The sequence below is a fragment of the Parasteatoda tepidariorum genome, chromosome X1 (assembly GCF_043381705.1).
Source record: "Parasteatoda tepidariorum isolate YZ-2023 chromosome X1, CAS_Ptep_4.0, whole genome shotgun sequence".
Lineage (NCBI taxonomy): Eukaryota > Metazoa > Arthropoda > Arachnida > Araneae > Theridiidae > Parasteatoda > Parasteatoda tepidariorum.
Window position 1 is genome coordinate 2,416,947 of NC_092214.1, and position 21,553 is coordinate 2,438,499.

The 21,553-nt window shown below is 29.6% G+C and overlaps 1 protein-coding gene across 2 annotated transcripts in view; it reads left to right on the forward strand.

The window, feature by feature from the left end:
- LOC107455196 (uncharacterized) overlaps positions 1–19,662 on the forward strand; it is a 322,531-nt gene extending 302,869 nt beyond the window's left edge. For both annotated transcript variants that reach the window (XR_011638301.1, XM_016072691.3), the window contains exon 3: positions 19,259–19,662. Coding sequence is in view for 1 of the 2 variants with exons in the window: in XM_016072691.3 (XP_015928177.1) it covers positions 19,259–19,441 (183 nt within the window). In the remaining variant the exon portion in view is untranslated. The remainder of the gene's footprint in view (positions 1–19,258) is intronic.
- The last annotated feature ends 1,891 nt before the right edge of the window (positions 19,663–21,553 follow it).

Sequence of the window (21,553 nt, forward strand, 5' to 3'; positions counted from 1 at the left end):
TATATATATATATATATATATATATGTATATGTATATGTATTGCCTTTATAGAGTATAGTTCCTGTTTCATATTATTATGTAGTGGTGAGTCTTGTTCATCATTGAAACGAGATCAACTTCTTTAGAAAGAGGGCTTGATTAAAACAATTTAAAAATTTTTTCATTTAGTTATCTTATTTTAACAGTCACATCTTGTAAGGAATTATTAAGGATAGTTATTACTTAGCGCAAAAAAAAGAAAAAATAAATCAAAAAAATACTGAGAAAAAATTTGCGAAAGACGCATTGAGAACTGCAATGACTTTCAAACAAATTGGAATTTCGAACAAATTTGAGTTATGTTCATAAATAATAATTGCGCTTTTGTAGAAGTTTAACAATTAAAAAATCTCATACTTTCAAGGGTAAAATCTCTTCTTTTTTTTTCTTGATGTGATCGTACTCTTCGCGCGTTTTTCTACACACTTTCGTAATTTCAAGTATCTAAGTAATTCAGTTTTTGTGCAACAAAACAAAATGTAACGTTGAGTATAATACCTGAAACTGCAGTAATGGCGTCGCTTACGATTTTATAATATAGGAGAAGGACTTCTTCTTACACTTCTATAAAATATATGCAATAAGTCTTAAATTTAAAGACAAAAATATTTTTTTAAATTATTTATTAAGGAATTTTTTCTAGGGTATTAACTTTATGTACTAGGGTATTAACCATTTAACTTTATGTTAAATGGTCCTGTGGCATTCTTGTGAATTCAGAATTAAAAATAGTGCTCTAACAGCTAAACACATCGACCCCAATTTCATCTAAATAGATAAAACTTATTTTAATAAATTCAAATTTTTGTTCGATAAATTCAAATCCTCAGATATTCTTTGAATTTTTTCTCTAAAATATTGCTATTTCCTATAGTTAACGTATAAAATATAATTGCCGGAATTGATTTTTAAGTATATTTTTTTTCACTGTACTTGATAAACACTGACGGATTGCAGATTAATTCAATTCCTACATAAATCAAGTAACTTTTTCTACAAACCTTTGAAAATATGGATTCGATTTAATTTCCTTATTTTTAATTTTTACCGTATCGCCATAAAAACTTCATTTAATACTGATCTATATAAAATATTTACGTGAATATGAGGTTTTCAATAATTGACTTTAAAATCTGCTATCACATTTTGCTTATTTATTAATTTTCTTCGAAAATATTTTCATAAGGAATAATTGAATGATTTAAAAGTACGAAAGAGGGGGGGAAGACACTTTCTTTAAAATAATCTCGATAATTTTTTAATTCTTTTTTACACAGAAGATGCAAGAACTTAAATCGATTCATCATTTATTAAACAATAATATTTAGATTTTAAAGAAATTATTAAATTTGATACTGCCATTTAAGACAAGTTTCAAATTACTTTTTTTATTTCATCTTGTATTTTTTATTAAATTTTAGTTTAAATATTTTTTAAACAATAGTGATAATGGTAGGAGTAAAATGCAATTTAAAAAAAAGTAAGCCAAGAAAAATAAAAGCAAAAATTTTCTTGAGGCAATTTTAAATACCATTTTATAACGGTTTTAACAGTTTTATAACGGACAATCAACTTACATTCCCTTAAAGAAATATTGGTTATTTTTATGAACTTAAATTTTATAAACTTTACGAAAGTGCCAATTTGGAGAGATTTTGTTCACTTGGATAAAAATTATTAAAATCAATGAATAATTTTTGCAAATTTTTATGAGCCCAGTTAATGCGGCGTTGAAGTAACATTAAGAAAATCTCTTTTTATGATACTTTTCTTCACATTAACAACCAAATTTACATTGAGGACGCCATGTAAAAATAAGCTAAACTTGATATGATTCACGGCAGTAATTACGATAGTAATTATTATTATTTTTTAAATAATTTTTCGATAGTGAAAAAAAAATATTTGACTGGGGCGATTAATGCCTAAGTGTGATAAACTTACAACGAAATTGACTAATGAATAGCTTGACTTGAACTTAACAACATATTATTCGCACAAATAAACTTTTGTAAAACAGCCTACATGTGATCACATAAACGGCTGGACTCATTTCCCGTAAGAAATGTATTTTATCAAATAAAAATTTATTAAAGTAAATTTACTTGAATTTTTTAAATTTTATTTTCAATTGGAAAATATTAGTTAAAGTAATTGATACTATTATATTTAAATTTAATAATATTAAATTAAGAGATTTTATTACAGAGATTAATTGGGTGGCCGTACAAGAAAATCCTTCGAAATTCTGTGACGGGCAAAAATGGGGAACAACTGAGGTATTATTTTTATGTATTTTATCACGCTTAATCGAATAGATCTAGTTTAGAGATAATAGTTTAGAATTCTTAAGAGTTTTATGTACAAACTGTACTTGTTTGACTTAGACATATTTACGCATTTAACATTGCGATCTATGTATATAAGCAAAATATTTTTTCTAAAGTATTTTTTTGCTCTGAGTAAAATGAGACAATAAACAGGCAACAGAAAAAATAATTCAAAAGTTGCTGTATAAAAAGTATTTGTTTTGGCACTTGCTTATGTATGCACTTGCTTATGTATGCACTTGACATTGCTACCCAGGAACTATATGAACATGTAAGGTATATTTTTTTACATAACTTTTTACGTTTAATTGAATGAAATTAATTCCAAGACTAATAGATTAGAAGATATACGAAAATAACAATTTTGCACTTCATTTACGTCCATTCCATTGCTCTACAACAAGTGAGATAAGGATTATTTTCTGTTAAATAAAAATATTATTAATTAATGTGTTGAAAATTTATCTTCAAACCACAGGATCAGAAGAAATTAAGATATGTTAACTTGTAGAAGATCTTTTTGAATTGTTAAATAATCATGATAAAAAATGGTCATGGTAAAGAAAAACATGATCCGCTATTTTCCGCGGATATTAACGATGCGCTTTCCTGTTGTCCTTTTCCTAGGAAAATTTCAAAATAATTAAAAGATTACATTATAATTGCGACCAACTACAGCCAAGAGGAAAATTGCCAAAAATGAGTCATTAAAGGCCGTTGGATTGTATATTAGCCCCCTGCGGGCAAGCCACTATATATTTTTCTTTCATCAATTGCAAGTTATAGGAAAATGGGAAATTTCATTTCAAGTCCTGGCGATTCCATTCCATCATAGCAAGTACCGATACGGAAATATTTTCTAGCCCAATTAACTCAGACAGAAACTATAATTGTCAAATTAAGCAATCTGATTTGAAAATTACTGCAGATAACCCTCTCATGTACTAAAATGGTTAGCAGGGTAACTTAAAAATAGCTCAATTTTTTTTCATTTTGTGTATTTGCCCGACTGCTCTCTTTTGATGGGTTTATTTATCATGATTTCTCTTAATTTCTTAATTCTACTTTGGTAAAGAAAAATTATAATTAGAATAGCATTTAAGATTGCAATAGATTAGATATACCTTATACTAAATAGTCCAAAAAGAATTGGGACTACAGTGATAAATATATAATTTTTTAATGTATTTTCAAAAGTTGTATGAGAACTTTCTGGTTACGGTGTATATTTTATTAATAATTATTAATATTATTAATCATTATTATTAGTAGTAGTATTATATATACTATTAATATAATATTCATAAAAATTGAATCTCCAATTAAATTGTCGCACCTAAGTTGGCACTTTCTTAATAGACTCTAAGCGAGCGAGTGCATAGTTTATTTGAAAAAGAAATATGAAAGAGCAACTCAACAAATTATAGGGAATGAATTTTCATTTCATTTACAGAGAAGAAGGTTTAAATGTTCCACCAAACACAGTCTGAAAAGAATGAGAAACCTGCATAATGGATTAATTGTTTGGCATACCTCATCCAAAACTTTGTTTCCAGTTGGAAGAGGTTTCCACTTGTAGAAAGGCCTTACCTAAGGAACAGACACAGACAAATTAATGTCCGTTACTGCCCCACGAAGTAACTTTTATTTGACTAATGAGTTAAGTAATTGAGAGGACAAGCTCATTTAAATGGCATGCAGCTCCTCATTTTAATTGTAGACTCCACAGAATTACGCGACACAAATTTTTCAATCAGGAAATAGCGCGCATTTTTAACGCTTCTTGAATTGCGGCTTAGTAGTTATTTGAAATATGACTCACTTTAACTAAGATTAAAACCCACTTTTTGAAGGAATATGGCGAAGTTGTTGTTTCAAACTTGTGCATTAAATTTGCTTTTACAAATTTAGAGAGGAATCCATTAAAATAAATATACAGTTATTCACAAAATAAATAGCTTTCATTGGTTTAATACACTCTCAGAACTAAACATTTATGAAGTGTAAAATTGAACCTTCGTACACTTTGTAATCGTGAATTTTATCGTAGTAATTTTTATAGTAATCGTTCAATCATAATTGCATTATCAATCAATCATAATTTGGGTGCCAATAGAGTTATCTTTAATAAAATAATAATTACAAAACAAACAGTTTTCACAGAAATTGTGCGAATTTGATGCTACCTTAAGAACCTTGTTTTCCTTTCAATTTAAGCCATAATCAATCAAGTAAAAATTTGTAGTACAATATGGTTTAGAAGAGAATTTCACTCTAATAAATATAACTATCATTGATTTTATACATTTTTAGAATCATAATGTCGTGAAAATTTAGCTCACCCTTAATAAAGTGTAAAAATTGAACCATTTTTTCAGTTTAACTATATTATGCTATCGTGTAATCAGTCAAGTTTAATATACATGATGATTCAGTTTTTAACAAAATAACACACAAATAGCCTATGATTTTATTCAGTCTCAAGACAGTGACATTGTTGAGAAAAACTAAATAATTATTTTCGAGAATGACTTGAAATTGATTATTAAATGTATTCCAATATCCAGTTCTTAAATAAATTTCAGAAAGGGCATAATGAACTATTTTTTCAAAATTGAGTTAGAAAAATTGAGTGCCATATTAGTAGCTTGAAAAATTTAATCGAATTTTTAATGACTTTTAAGCTATCGTAAGAGTCCTATTGTTAAAACAACTTTTCTAAATTACTCGATTGAGAGAATAAAAGACGGCTTAAGTTAACATTATCTTCTTGCTTGTGAAGTACTGTTGTCGTATTTAATTCACCTAGAAAATAAATAATTTTAGCATTCTGTCTGTTTGAAACATCTAATTCAATTTTAATATGATCTTGTAATTTTACAAAAAAAGAGCCAAATTTGTTAAAACGAAATTTTTTGGCATTTTTTAAACGAGATAAATCAAACAAAATACAAATAAAAAAATTAATTTATCAGATATTGTTTTATTTTTCGTGATAATTAAATTTTGTTCCTCTCAATTAAATGTTGTTTTTTCGCGAAAACAGTTCATTGATTAATTTTCTCAACTCAAATATATTACTTGCGGTCTGTTAATATCATCTTCACTCGAGAATCTCCTAGATAATTTGATTTTAGAATCTTTAGATTTGCTTGAACTAAAGGGGTGATAAACCATTTAAAAGAAACCATAATGTACGGTATTTGTGGGAAAAATACTTTTTTTAACTGGCACAGATTTTGAACAACAGCCAATTGGAAGGAAAGTTTTTGTCTTTAATAATAATAACATTGAGTTTAATAATTTTAAAGAACTTTAAAGAGCAAAAATTCGTATATGGAATGCAAAAAAAAAGAGGAAAAAGTTTGTTATTTGTATCTAACTTTTCAGCGCTCATTGAAAAAAGGCTTTTCAATTAGCAATTTTCTTTAATTAGTATATTCAACAATCTTTTATGCAATAAAGTAGACATTTTTCCTTTGAAATCAAAGAGTTTAACTAATTTCATATTTATTAACGGTTTATAAAAACTTAATGTGACCAAAAAAATTAATTCTTTAAACTCAAAATACAAATCATAATTCAAAATTTAGATTTACACAATACATTTTCTACTATAATCATACTATTTGCATAAATTTTCATATTAGTTATCGTGCGCTACAGCAATAGGGCAGAGTGAATAAGAATTTTCTTAGAGAAAAATTCTTCATTATTTATGAATAAAACTGAAGAAACAAAAGGTAATTGAAATAGGCATTCTCATTTGACAAAAAATATTTATTCAGAGAAAACTGTGAAATGTATGTCTCCTTCATCCTTCGTCATAGCAGACTTGCAACTTTTAGTTATGGGGTCTCCTCTAATACTCGGTCCGCATCGAATTTAAAACACACCAAATGCGTACTCTATTATTCATTACTCTAAATTATTAATACTATTTCGCTCATCCAAGTGGACAGTGGTGGACCTCATATTAACTATGTTTTGTTTACAGGATGTATTTGTTCTCTAGAAAGCTATGATTAGTAATCCGGTGCCAATTTGTTTGCTTCTGATTCTATATCGGAACACTCTTCACCTATGTTCTTTAGCTTTTCCAATAACTCTCTTCTAATCGACATTTCTTTCATGAATTTAGGGCGCAAAAGAAATCAACTGAACAACGTGTAAGAACGACTGTCACTGCATGAAGCAGGCCTGCCCAAAGCATGAAGCAGGCCTGCGCAGCTCGCGGCTCTCCCACTCTGCCAAAGCGTATCGATTACAGTATGTGATCCTACAGTCAGTGATCCTCTGAACTACGTTATAGAACTACGTATAGCGCGTTCAAGGGGAACGAGGTGCGTGAGCAGGCCTGGCATAAAGATTCAAATAAAAAATACTACGTTAGTTATTGAACATTTGCAACTTATCAAGTATATTTTATTTAATTTGATAACCGTCGTTGAACAGTTGACCCGATTTTGGTTTTACGACTACTAATGTTCAACTCCGCAGCCTTGTAATTTTGAACCAATCCAGAAGACAAGGGAACTCCTGGATCATTACCCCCAGAGGTATGATTTGTTATGGGAACATGGAGGACTTTGAGACTCGATAGATTTAACGTGCATCAGTCCCCATTTACTACACGTGGAGTCTTTGTCCGTCAAGGATCGAACCCACGACCCCTTGGACTTGGGTCCAGTGCCCTACCAATCAGGCTCGCCCTAACCAATTTATCAAGTATATGCCCAAATCGACAATTTATCGGGAACTTGTATGTTGTCATGTGTGACGGTAATGAAAAAAAGTATAAACTGTTATTCCAATCCAGAGCCGAATTGGTCGTATAAGAAATTTATTCAATTCAATAATAAAAGTCATTTGATTATTTAAAATTTCCCAAGTAGTCAAAATGACTGCTTTTTGGGCAATACAGGTATAACACATATATTTTTATCGGAAATGGAGGAGGGGGAAGCAACTACAATGATTAATAAACGCATCTATATGTTGTACAAAAAGTCAAAAAATTCTAAGAAGTTATGTCATTTTATACATAATTGTTTTTCTAATTGAAATTGATAAGCAATCGAAATGACTTCCTTAGGCAATCTAGTGTTAATCAGGACAAAACCAATGTTCTATGTTCTTTCTTTTCTTATAAAAAGCTCATATATTTATTAAAAACATATTCTGTTTGCCTAATGAAGATAATTTAAAATTATTTTTCGGAAAATCAATTAACAAGGTTTTAAGTATGTGAGCAAAACACCCCATATCGATTTACTTTGTTCATAATGACTGAAATAAAATTGCCGTATTAATCCACAACCTTTTGTGTATTTGTAACCAGCAAAGTATGAAACACTGGCATTCTATAAAATAAGGTTTTAAGGCAAAATATGAAACATGGTTCTGATAAGGTTATAATATAAATGACGTGAATTCCTCAAAAATACAAATTTTATTCGTAAAAAATAATGAGAGCGTCATTAAAAAAGCTTGAATGACATTTTGATTTATATTTCGTTACATTCGAAGCAAATCGGAGATGTATTTCTTACTTTTTTCGGTTTCTCATTTGAAATTCTATAGAATGCCGGATTTCAAACTTTGTCGGTAACATTTTCAATGTAATTCTTAATTGTTTTCAAAGATGTCCAGGAAAGTGTTAGATGTGGTTCATTATTTATTTTTTTATCCTCAAAGATTACTGTGAAGATGTCGCCAATATTAATCAGAACAGTGTTTTGAATGAGGAGTCGTCCTAGAGTAATTAGGGGAACATTTAATTAGTAAGCAAGGAGCCGTGCAGGATTGTAATTACGGTGTCATTCTCTTCACAGTTTGATGCGACTTTTAGTATGTTTCGAAAAGAAGGAATAAAGCCTTATGTGATGTGAAATAGATGCCGAGAGTATGATGATTAAATGTGTTTCTCCACCTAAAAATTTTTCTCCGCTTAATAGTCTTTTACCCTTCTGCAATATTTTCTTACACTTGATTAAGAGATCTTTACTGTGGAAGTGATGGCTTTTATTAAAAATTTGCACTTTAATAAAAATGAATTACTGATAGAATGGATTTGGTGATTGTCTTCTCTTTGAGCCAATTGCAGAAGAGTATGCTTCGCCGGTTTAATATTTTTTTTTGTTCTAGTGCCTAATATTATGAAGAATAGTGTTTTTGTTTTTAACCAAAAACGTAGACTAATTGAACAAAATGACACCGAGACATTCTGACATTTATAAAACGTCATAAGAAATTCAAAAATCAGTCCATCGCGTGGCTTTGGATTGAAGATTTTCTTTTTTTTAATGAATTTCATAAGATATAAAGAGAAAATCGAATAAGATAAATTATATGAGCCCCCATGAATGAAAGAAAAATTATTTACTTTTTTTGTTAATTCTTTTTTTAAAAAGTTAACTAAATTTCAGTTTAATATTATATTAAATAAACATCATTACTTATTAATTATCATAAATCTATGGTATTCGAAAACCGTTGATAAAGTATATGACAAAACTCCTTTTTTGAGAGGTAAAATTTGGTATGGTTGATAAGATAACGGAGGATGAAGGAGTATTTTTCTAACCTCAATCGCTGAATATACATTATTTACTTATTACATTATTTTACTTCCCTCTATTATTAGCTCTTTAAAATAGATAATACACTCTATAACAAAAAAATCGACGCACCACGAAGGAGTTGTCCGATTGAAACGAAAATTGGTCGATAGTAAGACAATGTACATAATAGTGAATGATTAAAATTTCAGAACAATTGAATAATTTATTGCAGAGTTACAGTAACAAGTTCAATAAAGTGTTGACCAGCCTCTAGCCTTGATACAAGCTGCCAAACGGCGTGGCATAGACCGATAAAGCTCCCGGATGGTCTCTTGCGGTATTTCCTGCCAAATTCGATCCAATTGTCGAACGAGGTCATCAACATTCCGTGCCAGATGCAATCGCCTTCCCATCATATCCCAGACATGCTCGATGGGAGAGAGATCTGGTGATCTGGCAGGCCAAGGAAGAGTTTGACAAGCTTGCAGACAGTTCATAGCAACACGTGCCGTATGTGGTCTGGAATTGTCCTGCTGAAAAATGTGCGTGCAATAGTAAAGGCAGGATCCCCCCTCTGCCCTCTGCGTCTCCAAACACGTCTTCGATGATCGTCAGGACACAGTTGGAAGCGGGATTCGTCGCTAAAGACTATACGTCCCCAGTCGGCATCATTCCAGCCTGATCTGTTCAAAACATTCATGCATACGAAATTTCAAAGCAATCAGATGATTGCTTCTTGGTGCGTCGATTCTTTTGTTATAGAGTGTATTTATGAAATCTGACGTAATTTTTAGTACGTAGTCATAGCTTACGGCAATGATTATTAAATATAAGGGAAGCCCAAATGAAAGTGTAATTGATGCAATAACACTGACATTTGAAGAGAAAGATGATTTCGCATGTCCCTATAGAAGATTCAGAGAGCTAGGAATGCATGCAATATCGTCAGATCTCGTCAGATGCGTGTGTGATAGAGCACGTTAAAAGGTATCGTTTGCTTGCCTTTAAAAGGTGTCAACGCGCGCTATTTTTAGCAACAAAAAATTTGCGTGAAATGTATCATAGAATGCAAAATGGCACGGAGCGTATGTCTCGCTGATCGGTATTCAGACGCTTTAGAGCAGTGTTTCCCAACCTTTTTTGTGCCATGCCCCACCTAAGTCATTCTAAAATTCTTATGCCCCCCTATGTAACATATACATAATTTTTAATATTAAAAAATTGAATTGTTCACTTAAGAAACTTAAATTATAGGTTTTAGGAAGAAATCACCAGAAAATTGTTAACGAAACACAGTAAGTAAATTTTTAAAACATATAATGAAAAACTAAAATTCAAATAGTTTTAATAAAGATTTTTCTATAATAATTTAATATTTTAATTTAGTGAGATCCTTGCTGCACAGAGATTTTATGTTAGGTTCCAATTTGGTTAGCTTCAGTCTCAAGTATCCCCGTTGTGTTATATCCAGATGATTTCTTTTTTTAGCAGTAAATCATTTACAGCACTAAATCCAAATTCAGCTAAATATGAAGATGGAAACGGTAGCAATAATTTTCTTGCACATTTGGTTGAATTTGGGTATTTGATTTCTGTTTCCTCACAAAGTCATGCCTCCACTCCTTTTATATTAAATTAAGTTTTAACTGACTCATCATTTTGCATTTCTGTGAGTTCTTCTTGGTACTGCATATTTGATATATCAGACAAATCCACTAACTTTGGCTGCATCATCCATGTTGAAAATCAATTTGTTTTAAATCAGAAAATCTTTCTTTTAAAGCAGCCGATAGAATTTTCAGATGATCGACAATAACAAGTAAAGCGGTATTATTTACCTCACATTTTTGGAACCAATGAAACTGTTCAAAGTTTTTGTTGTTAATGTATATCTGACATAACTCAATAAGGGTAATGAAACCAAATATCTTCGTTTTTGCATCAACAAGAGTTTTATTTGTTCTTTGAAGTTGCTTATTTAATATATTTAGTTTTTCAAAGATATCGGCTGAATAACTCAACAAATGCTTTATCATCGACTGTTAACAGATATTTCATTTTAGGTTTGTCGCTTAAGAAATCATTAAGAATATCAAACAGTTCCATAAATCTTTTCAAGCAGTTCCCTTTAGAGAGCCATCTTACTTCAGAGTCTCACATGGTAAAAGTCTCACATGTTCTGCATTTTGTTCTTCACAAAATAGCTTGAAGAGAAGCTCACATTTGGCATTAGCTTTAATATCATTGATGCACTTTATTACTGAATGTAGTTAACCGGCAAGATGTTTCTAGCTACCAAGTTTTCCCTATGAATAACACAATGCACGAGAATCATTTCTGGATTCTCATCTTTTATCAATTTTAAGCAGCCATTTTTCTTAGGAGCACCATCTGCAGCACAAGATGTTATGTATTTATTGGTATATTATTGACATCTATGTGCATTTTTAGCTTATTATATATATCGTTGGAGGTAGTGCTGCTTTCTAATCTTTTACAGAACAACATTTCTTCAGCAAAATATCCTTTATCAATATATCTTACGTAAGTCATCAATATTGCCACACTGTCTATCAAAGTTGATTCATCCATTTGCACTGAGAATTTTCTTGTTTTCATCTTTTCAACATGTTGTTTGTCAATATCTTCACTCATTTCGTCTATTCTTCTGCAAACAGTATTGTTACTGAGTGGCATAGCTTTTACAGCTTTGTCATCTTTTTCAAGAACCGTTTTAAGAGATGCTGATATTGACGGTTTTATTAAATTCTGTCCTGTAGTATGATTCTTTCCAGATTTAGCGATGAATAAAAAAATTTGATAACTAGCCTCAAGAATACGATTATGAGTTGAAGTGTGAGCAGTAAATAGATACTTTACTGTTGTCCTCTTTTCAAAATTTTTCTTTTTTAAGTTTGAAAGTCCACGCGGAGTCTGCTGCAGGGAGGTTAACTTGACGCCGCCAAAAACCCAGTTGATATTCTGGTCTCGTCAAAAGAATTTATAATATTTCTTGGCTGCAATTATTTAAGAATTTTATTTTTTCTTTCAATTTTGGCACTGAAATCTAGCATTGCATTTAAATGGCCAGAAGCAAAAAGATTAAACTCGTGTCGAGTCCATTTTCAAATTGCCCCCCTTAGCAATCAAATTGCCCCCCAGTGGGGCGTGGGCCCCACGTTGGGAAACACTGCTGTAGAGGTTTTGGTAGAGTGGAAGAAGCACTACTGTCGATTGTCGAGAAAGAGCGGTGAATTGTCGATGAGCAAAGGAAGTGTTCACACAATATGGCATGAAAGGTTGCAATGGAATGGTTGTAGGAATGATTTGTGCGCAATGGGTGCCTAAAACATTTGACAGAGGAGCAGAAGATTCATCTCATGTCTGTTTTCATGTTATATCTAATGCTTTACCATTTCCATTCAAGGATCATTGCCGCTGATGAAACATGGTGCAATCACTTTGATCTGGCCACCAAAAGTATGGGCATGGAATGATGACACTCTTAATCTCAAGTCATGTTCACGAGCTTCTTCAACTTCTTGTAATTAAAAGAAAAATAAATAAATAAATAAAGGATAAAAACACATGCAGAGATTTGACCGCAGAGAGTGGAAGAAGTTAACATCAGATAAGTGGACCCTTCAAGTTGGTCCCCTTTTCTTTTTTATTTTTCCTTTCTTAGTTTCGCTTGGTTTGCTGCCCGGATGTTGTTGACAAGTTGAAGATTCGGCGATTATTCTGTGGTAATATGGAAATTTTCAAAAATATTTTGAAATCTAAAGTATCATTGAGTTTTATCTTCATAAAGGCTTCTTCCTCGTGTGCCGTTACTGGGCTTTATTGGAGTTGGTATCCATCTGACCATTGGATTTTATTGTAAATTATAATAAAACTTTTTAAAGCAATTTTGAGTTGTTAGCAAAGAATATTTTTTTATTTAGTGAATATCTGTTATTTATTTATTTAATGAGTGTATACTTGTGTTTCAAAAGTTCCGAAAAATTGCAATGATTTATAGCAGTTAAAGAATAGCTTTGTTATAGCAGCAGTATGCACCCAACAGGACAGCTTGCAGTAAACACCCGTTTCATTGCCAAGTTTGGCGATAGCTGATGATAATCTGGTTTCAATTTGAAAATAGTTTGAAGGAATCGTAAACAAAAAGTTACAAACGGCGATCATCGAAATGGATGATGATGTAATCGATGTTGTGGTAATGTAATGATAGATTTGGTACTGCGCATATGAGGAGGAGTTGATTGGTGACATAAAGAAAGATTCACTGGAGTATCGGTTAGATAAATAATATTTTCTGTACAATTTAATATATTTTTTCATGGGTCTTATTACCAGCGATTCAGAATTGATTTCGTTAAAAAAAATTATACCAAACAGAAAGTGATTTTCATCGGATTGCAGAGATCGCAAATGAAATTTTGGCATGTATCTCAGGAGTTTAAAAATCGAAAACCGAAATTTCAATTCCAATGAAAGTTGGTTTCTTAAGGTGTGGCTAGCTTTAACAAATCAGAGAATGAAATCTCTCCTTGCCGGTAAATCTTAAAGCCAGATGTTCTTATCTTATAGTGTCTCTACATTGAAATATAAAATAGCCAAATATGTGCAAGGCAGGGAGAAAGCAAAGTTTATTAGCTAAAAAATTGGTTTATCAACTTTTGTTGAACAGTTACTATTCTTTTAAATTTAAAAAATGTCTCTTACACATTAAAAATCCGAATTTGTTAAGAAAAAGATCATGATAATATTTAAATATTTATTTTCTAAAGAATAAATATTATATACTAAATCTAAGAATCACGTGCGTTAAATGTTAAAAAAACTATTGAGAGAAAGATTAATTAAATTCAATAAAAATATTTATATTTTATAACAAAGAATTTTTTTTCTAGATTCAACAGTTTTGTTAGCTTAATATCAGAAAATTATGATTTTAAATGTAAAAACGAAACTATCTAATAATTTGCTTTGCTTGCTTAATTTTATTTTTTTATTTTTATGTGTAACAAAGAGTTCTTATTTTTCAAACCGATGCGAAACACTATAAACTAGGATGCATAGTCAACCAGAGGGGATGTATATGAAATTGAGTAAACTTGAAAAATTTGCATTTAATAAATCGAAGTATACTATTTTTCCCAAATTAAAATAATTAAAACTTAGTCATCTCATTTCACTTCTTCAAGAGCGAGAGAGAGAGTAACTACCAGTTGCAATATTAGATATTATCTACTTAAAGAAAATAATAATTCAATCAACAATATAAAAAAGATAGGAAAAGGATAGAGACCTGTAACTATTTTTATCACCAAAGAGAAACAAACCGTACTTAATTAACATTATATTTATAAATCTGATGAAAATTACACGATCGCTTGGAGTGACTATATGTATGAATATGAATTTTTTTTCCAATATCAGTTTTTTCTTGTCCTTTTTCTTCATGTATTCCGTGTTTTTTTATTATTTTTTACGATAATCACTAATCCTTTCCTAGAAACAGTTATAGTATGAATTTTTCTTGAATAAAAAAAAGGAAAAATAAATTGTTGAATTTTGCACTTTTTTCTTTGGTGGCATTTAGTGTGTGCAATATCTTACAATGCACTTCGGCTATTGTAATTCGAAAAGTAACAAGGAAAAAGGAATAGAGAAGAATAGGAATAGAGAGTTAAAAGGATTTCTGTCTGTGGATTTCTGTCTGAAACAGTGTTTAGATGTGCTGTGGTGAAGAGAGGTCAAATAATTTTTTAAAACCCATAATATAACGAAATATAAAAGCAGAAATATCAATCACTCGACCAAACTTACGTCATGGTGAACTTTGACATTACTGGTCTAGTAACTAGTGTCTACTCTATATCCACGCCCTCTAGTCAGTAGTTTGTCTAAAAAAAAACTTCATTATAGATTATTGTTTCTTTATCGCAGATGAACATAATTTGCTTCCTTTTTATTTGATTTTTATAAATTGAAATAATTAAAATTGATTAATGGCATTCCATCTTACCTCTGTGCCAGAAAAGTCTGAAATTCGCAAATATTACTAACGCTAAACACATTTTTTCCAAATTCTTTTAAGATTTACATTTTGCAAATTTTAAAATTTAAAAAAAACTAATATATTCTAAAAAATTAATTTTTTATATTATTCTGGAATTCAAATGCTTGAAATAAAAAAAAACACAATTTAAGTACCTACAAAAAAAGTAAAATAAATAAATAGAGGACATTAAGTAACCTAAGCTGCCCAAAACATTAAATTTCATATAAAGCACAATAAATTGGAAAATTTTAATAATGGCTGAGATAGAGTCTTCTTATCGCTTACTAGCATTTATTAGACTTCTATTAAAACGTTTTCATGGTTTTCATTTGTGAGTAATGCAGATTCTAATTATTTTCATTTAAAAAGTTTTTCAAAATAAGATTTCACTCCTGCATTTATATTACAAGTTATCTGGGCTGTGTACAAAAATACAAAAAAGTGCGAGAATAAGAACGGCGAACATTCACCAAGATGATAGGCTATATATCAAGGGTTATAAGAAAATGATTGATTGTAAAAAATAATTTCATTGCTATAATAAATATTTGGATGGAATCCTATTACCGTTAAGAAACCTGAAAAACATTTTCGTGGTTTTCCTTTGCTTGTATCCCAAAGTTTGATTTGTTTTAATTTAATTTTATATTAAATAAATTGTTAAAACAGCTTCTATAAATATGATTTTACACTGATTCTTAAATTGCAAGTTGCTTTAATTTCCGTGTTAAATTAAAAATAAGAAGAGCGTTTCGTTCTATTTACAAAGATGATAGGCCATCTATCAAGGATGATAAAAAAAATATTGATTACTAAAAAATAACTTCCTTGGGATATTTAGCATTTAGCTGGAATTCTAATACCGGTAAAAGCAATCTGAAAATAATCTACGTGGTTTTTTCTTTTGCGTGCAACTCAAAATCTGATAATTTTAATTTCATTTTAATCTTGATTCAAATAAATTATTTTAATAACTTTCATAAATATAGTTTTACTCCGATACTTAAATTGCGAGCTACTTTGATTTCTGGGTTAAGTTAGAAATTACAAATATAAGAAGATCATTTCGTTACATTGACAAAGACGATTGAGTGTCAAGGATGCTAAAAGAATGATTCATAATTAAAAAAAAAAAAAACACTCATTACGATTACTGAGCATTTGGCTGGAATTCTTTAAATGTCAAGTAATCTGAAAGGTATTCTTGTGGTTTCCCTTTACTTGTAGCGTAAAATATAATTGTTTTCTTTAAAAAAAACATTACGTATTTTCTAAGCTGTTTTGAATAAACTTTCTGCCAAAATCGGAACAATAAAATTTTGGCTATCCTGTCAGAGGAAAGTAGATGTTCTGCAAAATATTTCTTTCTTCCGTAATCTCGATTCTTAGATTGGTTTGAAGGTAGATTTATGGTTCATATCAATTAAACTAACTACAAGATTCAGAAATTTCTGAATAAAAAAAAAAAATTAAAAATCAAGTTTTGAAAATTTAATACCCATTTTTCAATTAATTATTTTCTTTTACTTTTTACATTCTACTTCGTTAATAAGAAAAATTGAGTATAAGGCAATTGCTTAAGAACCATTACCTCAAAAACTTGACTCGAAAATAAAGATTATATTAGGTAATCAAATTGAAATATCAAACAAATTACTAGCGTTCAACGCTAATTACTAACGTTCTTTTTTTTCTAAAGTGTTTTTTTTACTTTCACAAGTATTTTAACAATTGTAAAAGAAATGTTCATTAAAATTTGTTAAATTTAAATCAGTTGTCAAATAAAAAAAACCTTCTTGTTCCTATGAATAATAAATACATTATGTGGTTAGAGTGAAGTATAGTTTAGTCTCTTTAGGCTCGTGTGTAGACATGAAAATCCAATAAGGTAACAGTTTAACTTTAGTTCAAGTTAAAAGAAAAACTTTCAAATTTATACTTACTTGCATTTATATATTATATACCATTTTAACAAATCAACTTGCCTCTAATAAGCAGCTGTTGATTCAAAATGAAGAAAAAACAAAGGAAAATTACAGACATATGAAAAAAGGGGGGAAAAGAAAAATAAGAATAAAAATAAAAATAGCAGAAAACTGGGAAAAAATAATAATAATGAAAATCCGAAAGAAAAGAATAAAATTTTTATTAAAAAATCCGGAAAATAAATATAATCTCTTCATCAGCCCACACGATTATATTAGCAAAAAGAGTGGATTAGAAACTATTAGAAAGCACTCTTTTTGCGGATATAATCGCGTGGGCTAATGAAGAAATGAAGAAATATCTCTTAAGCTAATGAAGAAATATCTCTTATTTTCCGGAATTTTTAATAAAAATTTTATCTTTTTTTTTCTTCTTTTTTTTCGAATTTTTATTATTATTATTTTTTCCAGTTTTTTGTTATTTTTATTTTTATTCTTAAATTTCTTCGTGTCTTTTTGTATTTATTTATTTTGCTTTATATATATATATATATATATATACAGGGTGTCCCAAAAGGTCGTTTACAAACTTAACATGCTNTTGGGAAGCGCTCAAGGTACGTCCGTGCTGCGGCTCGTCCATTTCCATCAGCGGCGCCGTATACGTAATGCATGTCGGCCATTTATGCGTTACTAAACTCATTCATCCTTTGCCTTCAACGCCCACGTCTGAAATTACTGTTTTTCCCACTCTCCCGTTTTCGTGCAATTATCGCCCTCTAGCGGTCTCAGTTTTAATTTTCGGACACAAGTTCCTATGTAAATCTTGTTCATCATGATATGACAGACCAGCATGTTAAGTTTGTAAACGACCTTTTGGGACACCCTGTATATACTGTAAATGAGGCGCGCGTCGTCTTTTACGTTAGGAATTTTAAAAGGGAAAGATCACAAACACATAATAACGGATAATATGACAATTATTTGATAGATTAGAATATTTTGCAAGAAATTTCTCATGGGAATTCATATTCTCTTAAGGGAAAAACTTATTATGGTAATTATGATATTTTTTAATTTAAAATTAGAACTGTAATAAAGAACGCGAATTTAATAACTGTGAGAACTGGTTTTGTGTAATGAATAATGAATTTAAAAAAAGAGAATTCAGATAAATAAATAACATGAAAAGATTTGTTAAATCATTTTATGATACACCTCCCCTCACAAAATGTGTGTTACCATGTAATAAATTTTTCTAAAAAATTGTAATTTACTTGTAACACTTTTCTTACGTGACAAGTACAATTAACATGAAAATACTTAATCTCAACATACAAGCTATATTCAAAAGTAATATGTAATACATGTAAAAAACTAACTTTTGCAAAAATGATAAAAATTTAACACATTTAAAATGCTGTAGAAAATCTATTTTTACAGTTAACAAATCGAAACATTTGATTTTCATTCTAAACCGATTTTCATTCTAAACCGACAAGTTTAATGACTTCTTGTTTAACAGTCAAGTCATTTGCTTGATGAAAGTTTTTCACTAAGAAATCTTAATACTTCATTATAACAAAATTCAAATTAGTTTTTCAATCAAAATAAAAAAAATTTATATACACTTCCAAAATGTAAAAACTATCTTGTATACTTTTGTTAAAATTCGTATCATTATTTTTAATTTTACTATATATATAAACTAAATTGTTCCAGCCTTTTTTTATCTTACTTTTGTTTGCATTATCTTACTTTATTATTTATGAAAGAATACAAAACGCCTTTCACAGACGCTGATTTATAAAGGTTTAATAATATCAAACTATATTCTTTTATTGCCATTACATTTTACTCTCATCTCAGAAAAAACAATAAAAACTATTTGTCTATTTCATATTTCGCAATAGTAAAGCTAAATAAATTTCATCTTAAAAAGTTATAACACAAAACTAAAATCAAAACATTGCAACAAAAAGAGTATCTTTTATTAAACTCAATACGGATAAATATTTTTGCTCGTTTAAAATTTCTTCCCGACATAAAGTTATTTGAGAAACAAAGTCAAAACTTTCCTCCGATGCCAAATTATGTCTACTATTTGTACCCAGCATGTGATACATTTAAATTTTTGAGTAAGTAAATATGGCATTCTATAATTGCACGCTATTGTTTGCTCGAGAAATAAAATGGGAGAGATACACAGCTATTGTCAACGTTATGTTATTAAGAAAAGTTTGCTGAGAATGGTTCTGGAAATATCTATATATAAACGGAGAAAACAGGTAGTAATGTTTCTTTTTTATGAAATCTCTTCTTTTTCTTCACAGATGGAAAATGCTTATCTTCCGGATGTTGCTCTTTTGTCATCTCCCCCCACATCTTCACTTCGATCAGTCGGATGCTTTATGGGATTTCATTTCGTAGAAAATTGGAGGACCCAAGATGAGACTCTCCAAAACACAAACTTAATGACTCCGACACTTTTCTTCGTCATTTCCTCCTTCATCTGAAATAAAATGAGGCCGATAAATGACGATTTCTATCGGCCCCAAAAATAACGGAGAGAGGCTGAAGAGAAAAGAAAACAAATAATGTTCAGTTATTGAATAGCGCTTCTAATAAGACACTTTTTCTGATCACTCAAATAAACTTTTTTTCTCTTCTTCAAAATACGATATTTGTCAGCATTTATTTATTTTTTATAGAGATATATAAAAGAGAAACGTGTTATACAGAAAATGAGAAGTATTTAGTGATTTCTATGCAGCTATTCATCCTTTTAGCCATTATGTTTAAATTTTAATGCAATCACGCGAAAGGGTTTATATTTTACAATTCTCGTAGTATATTTACAGACATTTACTTTTCCTGGATGTTACGAGAGATCTTCGGTGCAATACAGCTACCTACTTTTCACAACATATGCCCCTTCAATGGTTAAACTGAACAAGTGATTGATGGGTCATGACCATTTCAAATCAACATGCGTAATTATTGATCTAAAATAATTCTTCAGATCACTCTGTTTTAAAGCTGAAACTTTTGATAAAGTACTTTTAAATAAGAGATTTCGCTTGTAGTATGTTAGATACAAAGAGTAAAAAAAAAAGTTATTGTCACACTAAACATGTGCTTATCATGGCCAATGGGGGAAATAAAGAAATAAAAGATTGTGTAAGTTCAAGGTATTCCGCGCAGGGATTGCTAATCTGGTCTGCCCTCAAACTTTTTTAGGGTCTAGCCCAGTCTCCTAAAGCCCTGTAGTCGTTGAGATTAAGATCCGGTGAATAGAGAGACCATTCCCCAGATGTGATGGAATTCATAAAATGTTCCTTCTACCATTTTTGCCTTTTCTTTAAGCCTAAAACTTTTTACCACTTATAGTTTGCTATTGAAGAATAATTAAAAATATTAGTTTAAGATCAGGATATAAAGGAAATCGATCATTCTAGAGCTAAATAATGTTTCAGTTATTGATAACTATTTGACCAATTTTGTACAAATATTGTTTTTTACTACTTAAAATTAAATTATTTAAAAGGATGCAAATATCTTGGAACCTTGGAATTAAAAATTTATAGTATGTCTTTAATAAATTAAACAATATTTTAAAAAAAGATATTTTTTGCTGCGAATTGCCTTAAGATGTATGAAAAAGTGAACATTTTTTGATTCTCGTAAATAGTAAAAATTAATTTTAAGAAAATTCTGAACACAATCCTATGAGGACTCAATTTAATCTTCACCTGTTAGTTTAGCATATTCATGATAAGTCTCTTAGTTTGCCTGATACTACCACAATCCTGTGAGGACTCAATTTAATCTTTACCTTTTAGTTAGTTTACATATTCATGATAAGTCTCTTAGTTTGCTTGATACTACCACAATCCTGTGAGGACTCAATTTAAGCTCCACTTATTAGTTAGCATAAAAGACTAAAAAAAGAATGCTTTTGGACACCCAAAAAATAGAATCATTTTTTAATAAACTGAAAAAACTTATACCCAAAATTTGTAATAAAGCAAAATCTGGGCACCCAAAAAACTTATGCCAATTAGATTGATTATTATAAGCAATAAGAGTACAAAATTTCTTAAAATCTAGGCTTAAATATTCATAAAGATATGGACATTTTTATAAAAACTAATTTTTTTACTTACTTTTCTATCTATAACTGCTGAAATATTAAATAAAGCTATACAAAATTTTTAGAATAAATTTTTAATTATTAATAAAAATATCATTTAAAAATTTGAAAAAAAAAATCGTTAAATTATACAAGATATGAGTTAAAATAATCCTTTTATACTGCGCCTCCGTTAAAAATATTTTTAAAAAAATTTCATAAATTTGCCTTTAATCGTATTTGGTGACTTCTAGAAAAAAGTCCGATTCGAATATCATGAAAATTTACAAAGTCTCTTGCAATTTTCTAAGTAGTCTCTGTTAATTAGGAGCTTTGAATGGTAAGAGGTTTTCCACAAATTTAATTTTGTACTATTAAACAAGATTTATTATGACATTGGCATTACATAGAATCGCCTGCTATTAAATTATATTTTATTTCTTATCACATCTTGTTGTCCAAACCATCATTTTAGGATATTATCATTTGTTATTAA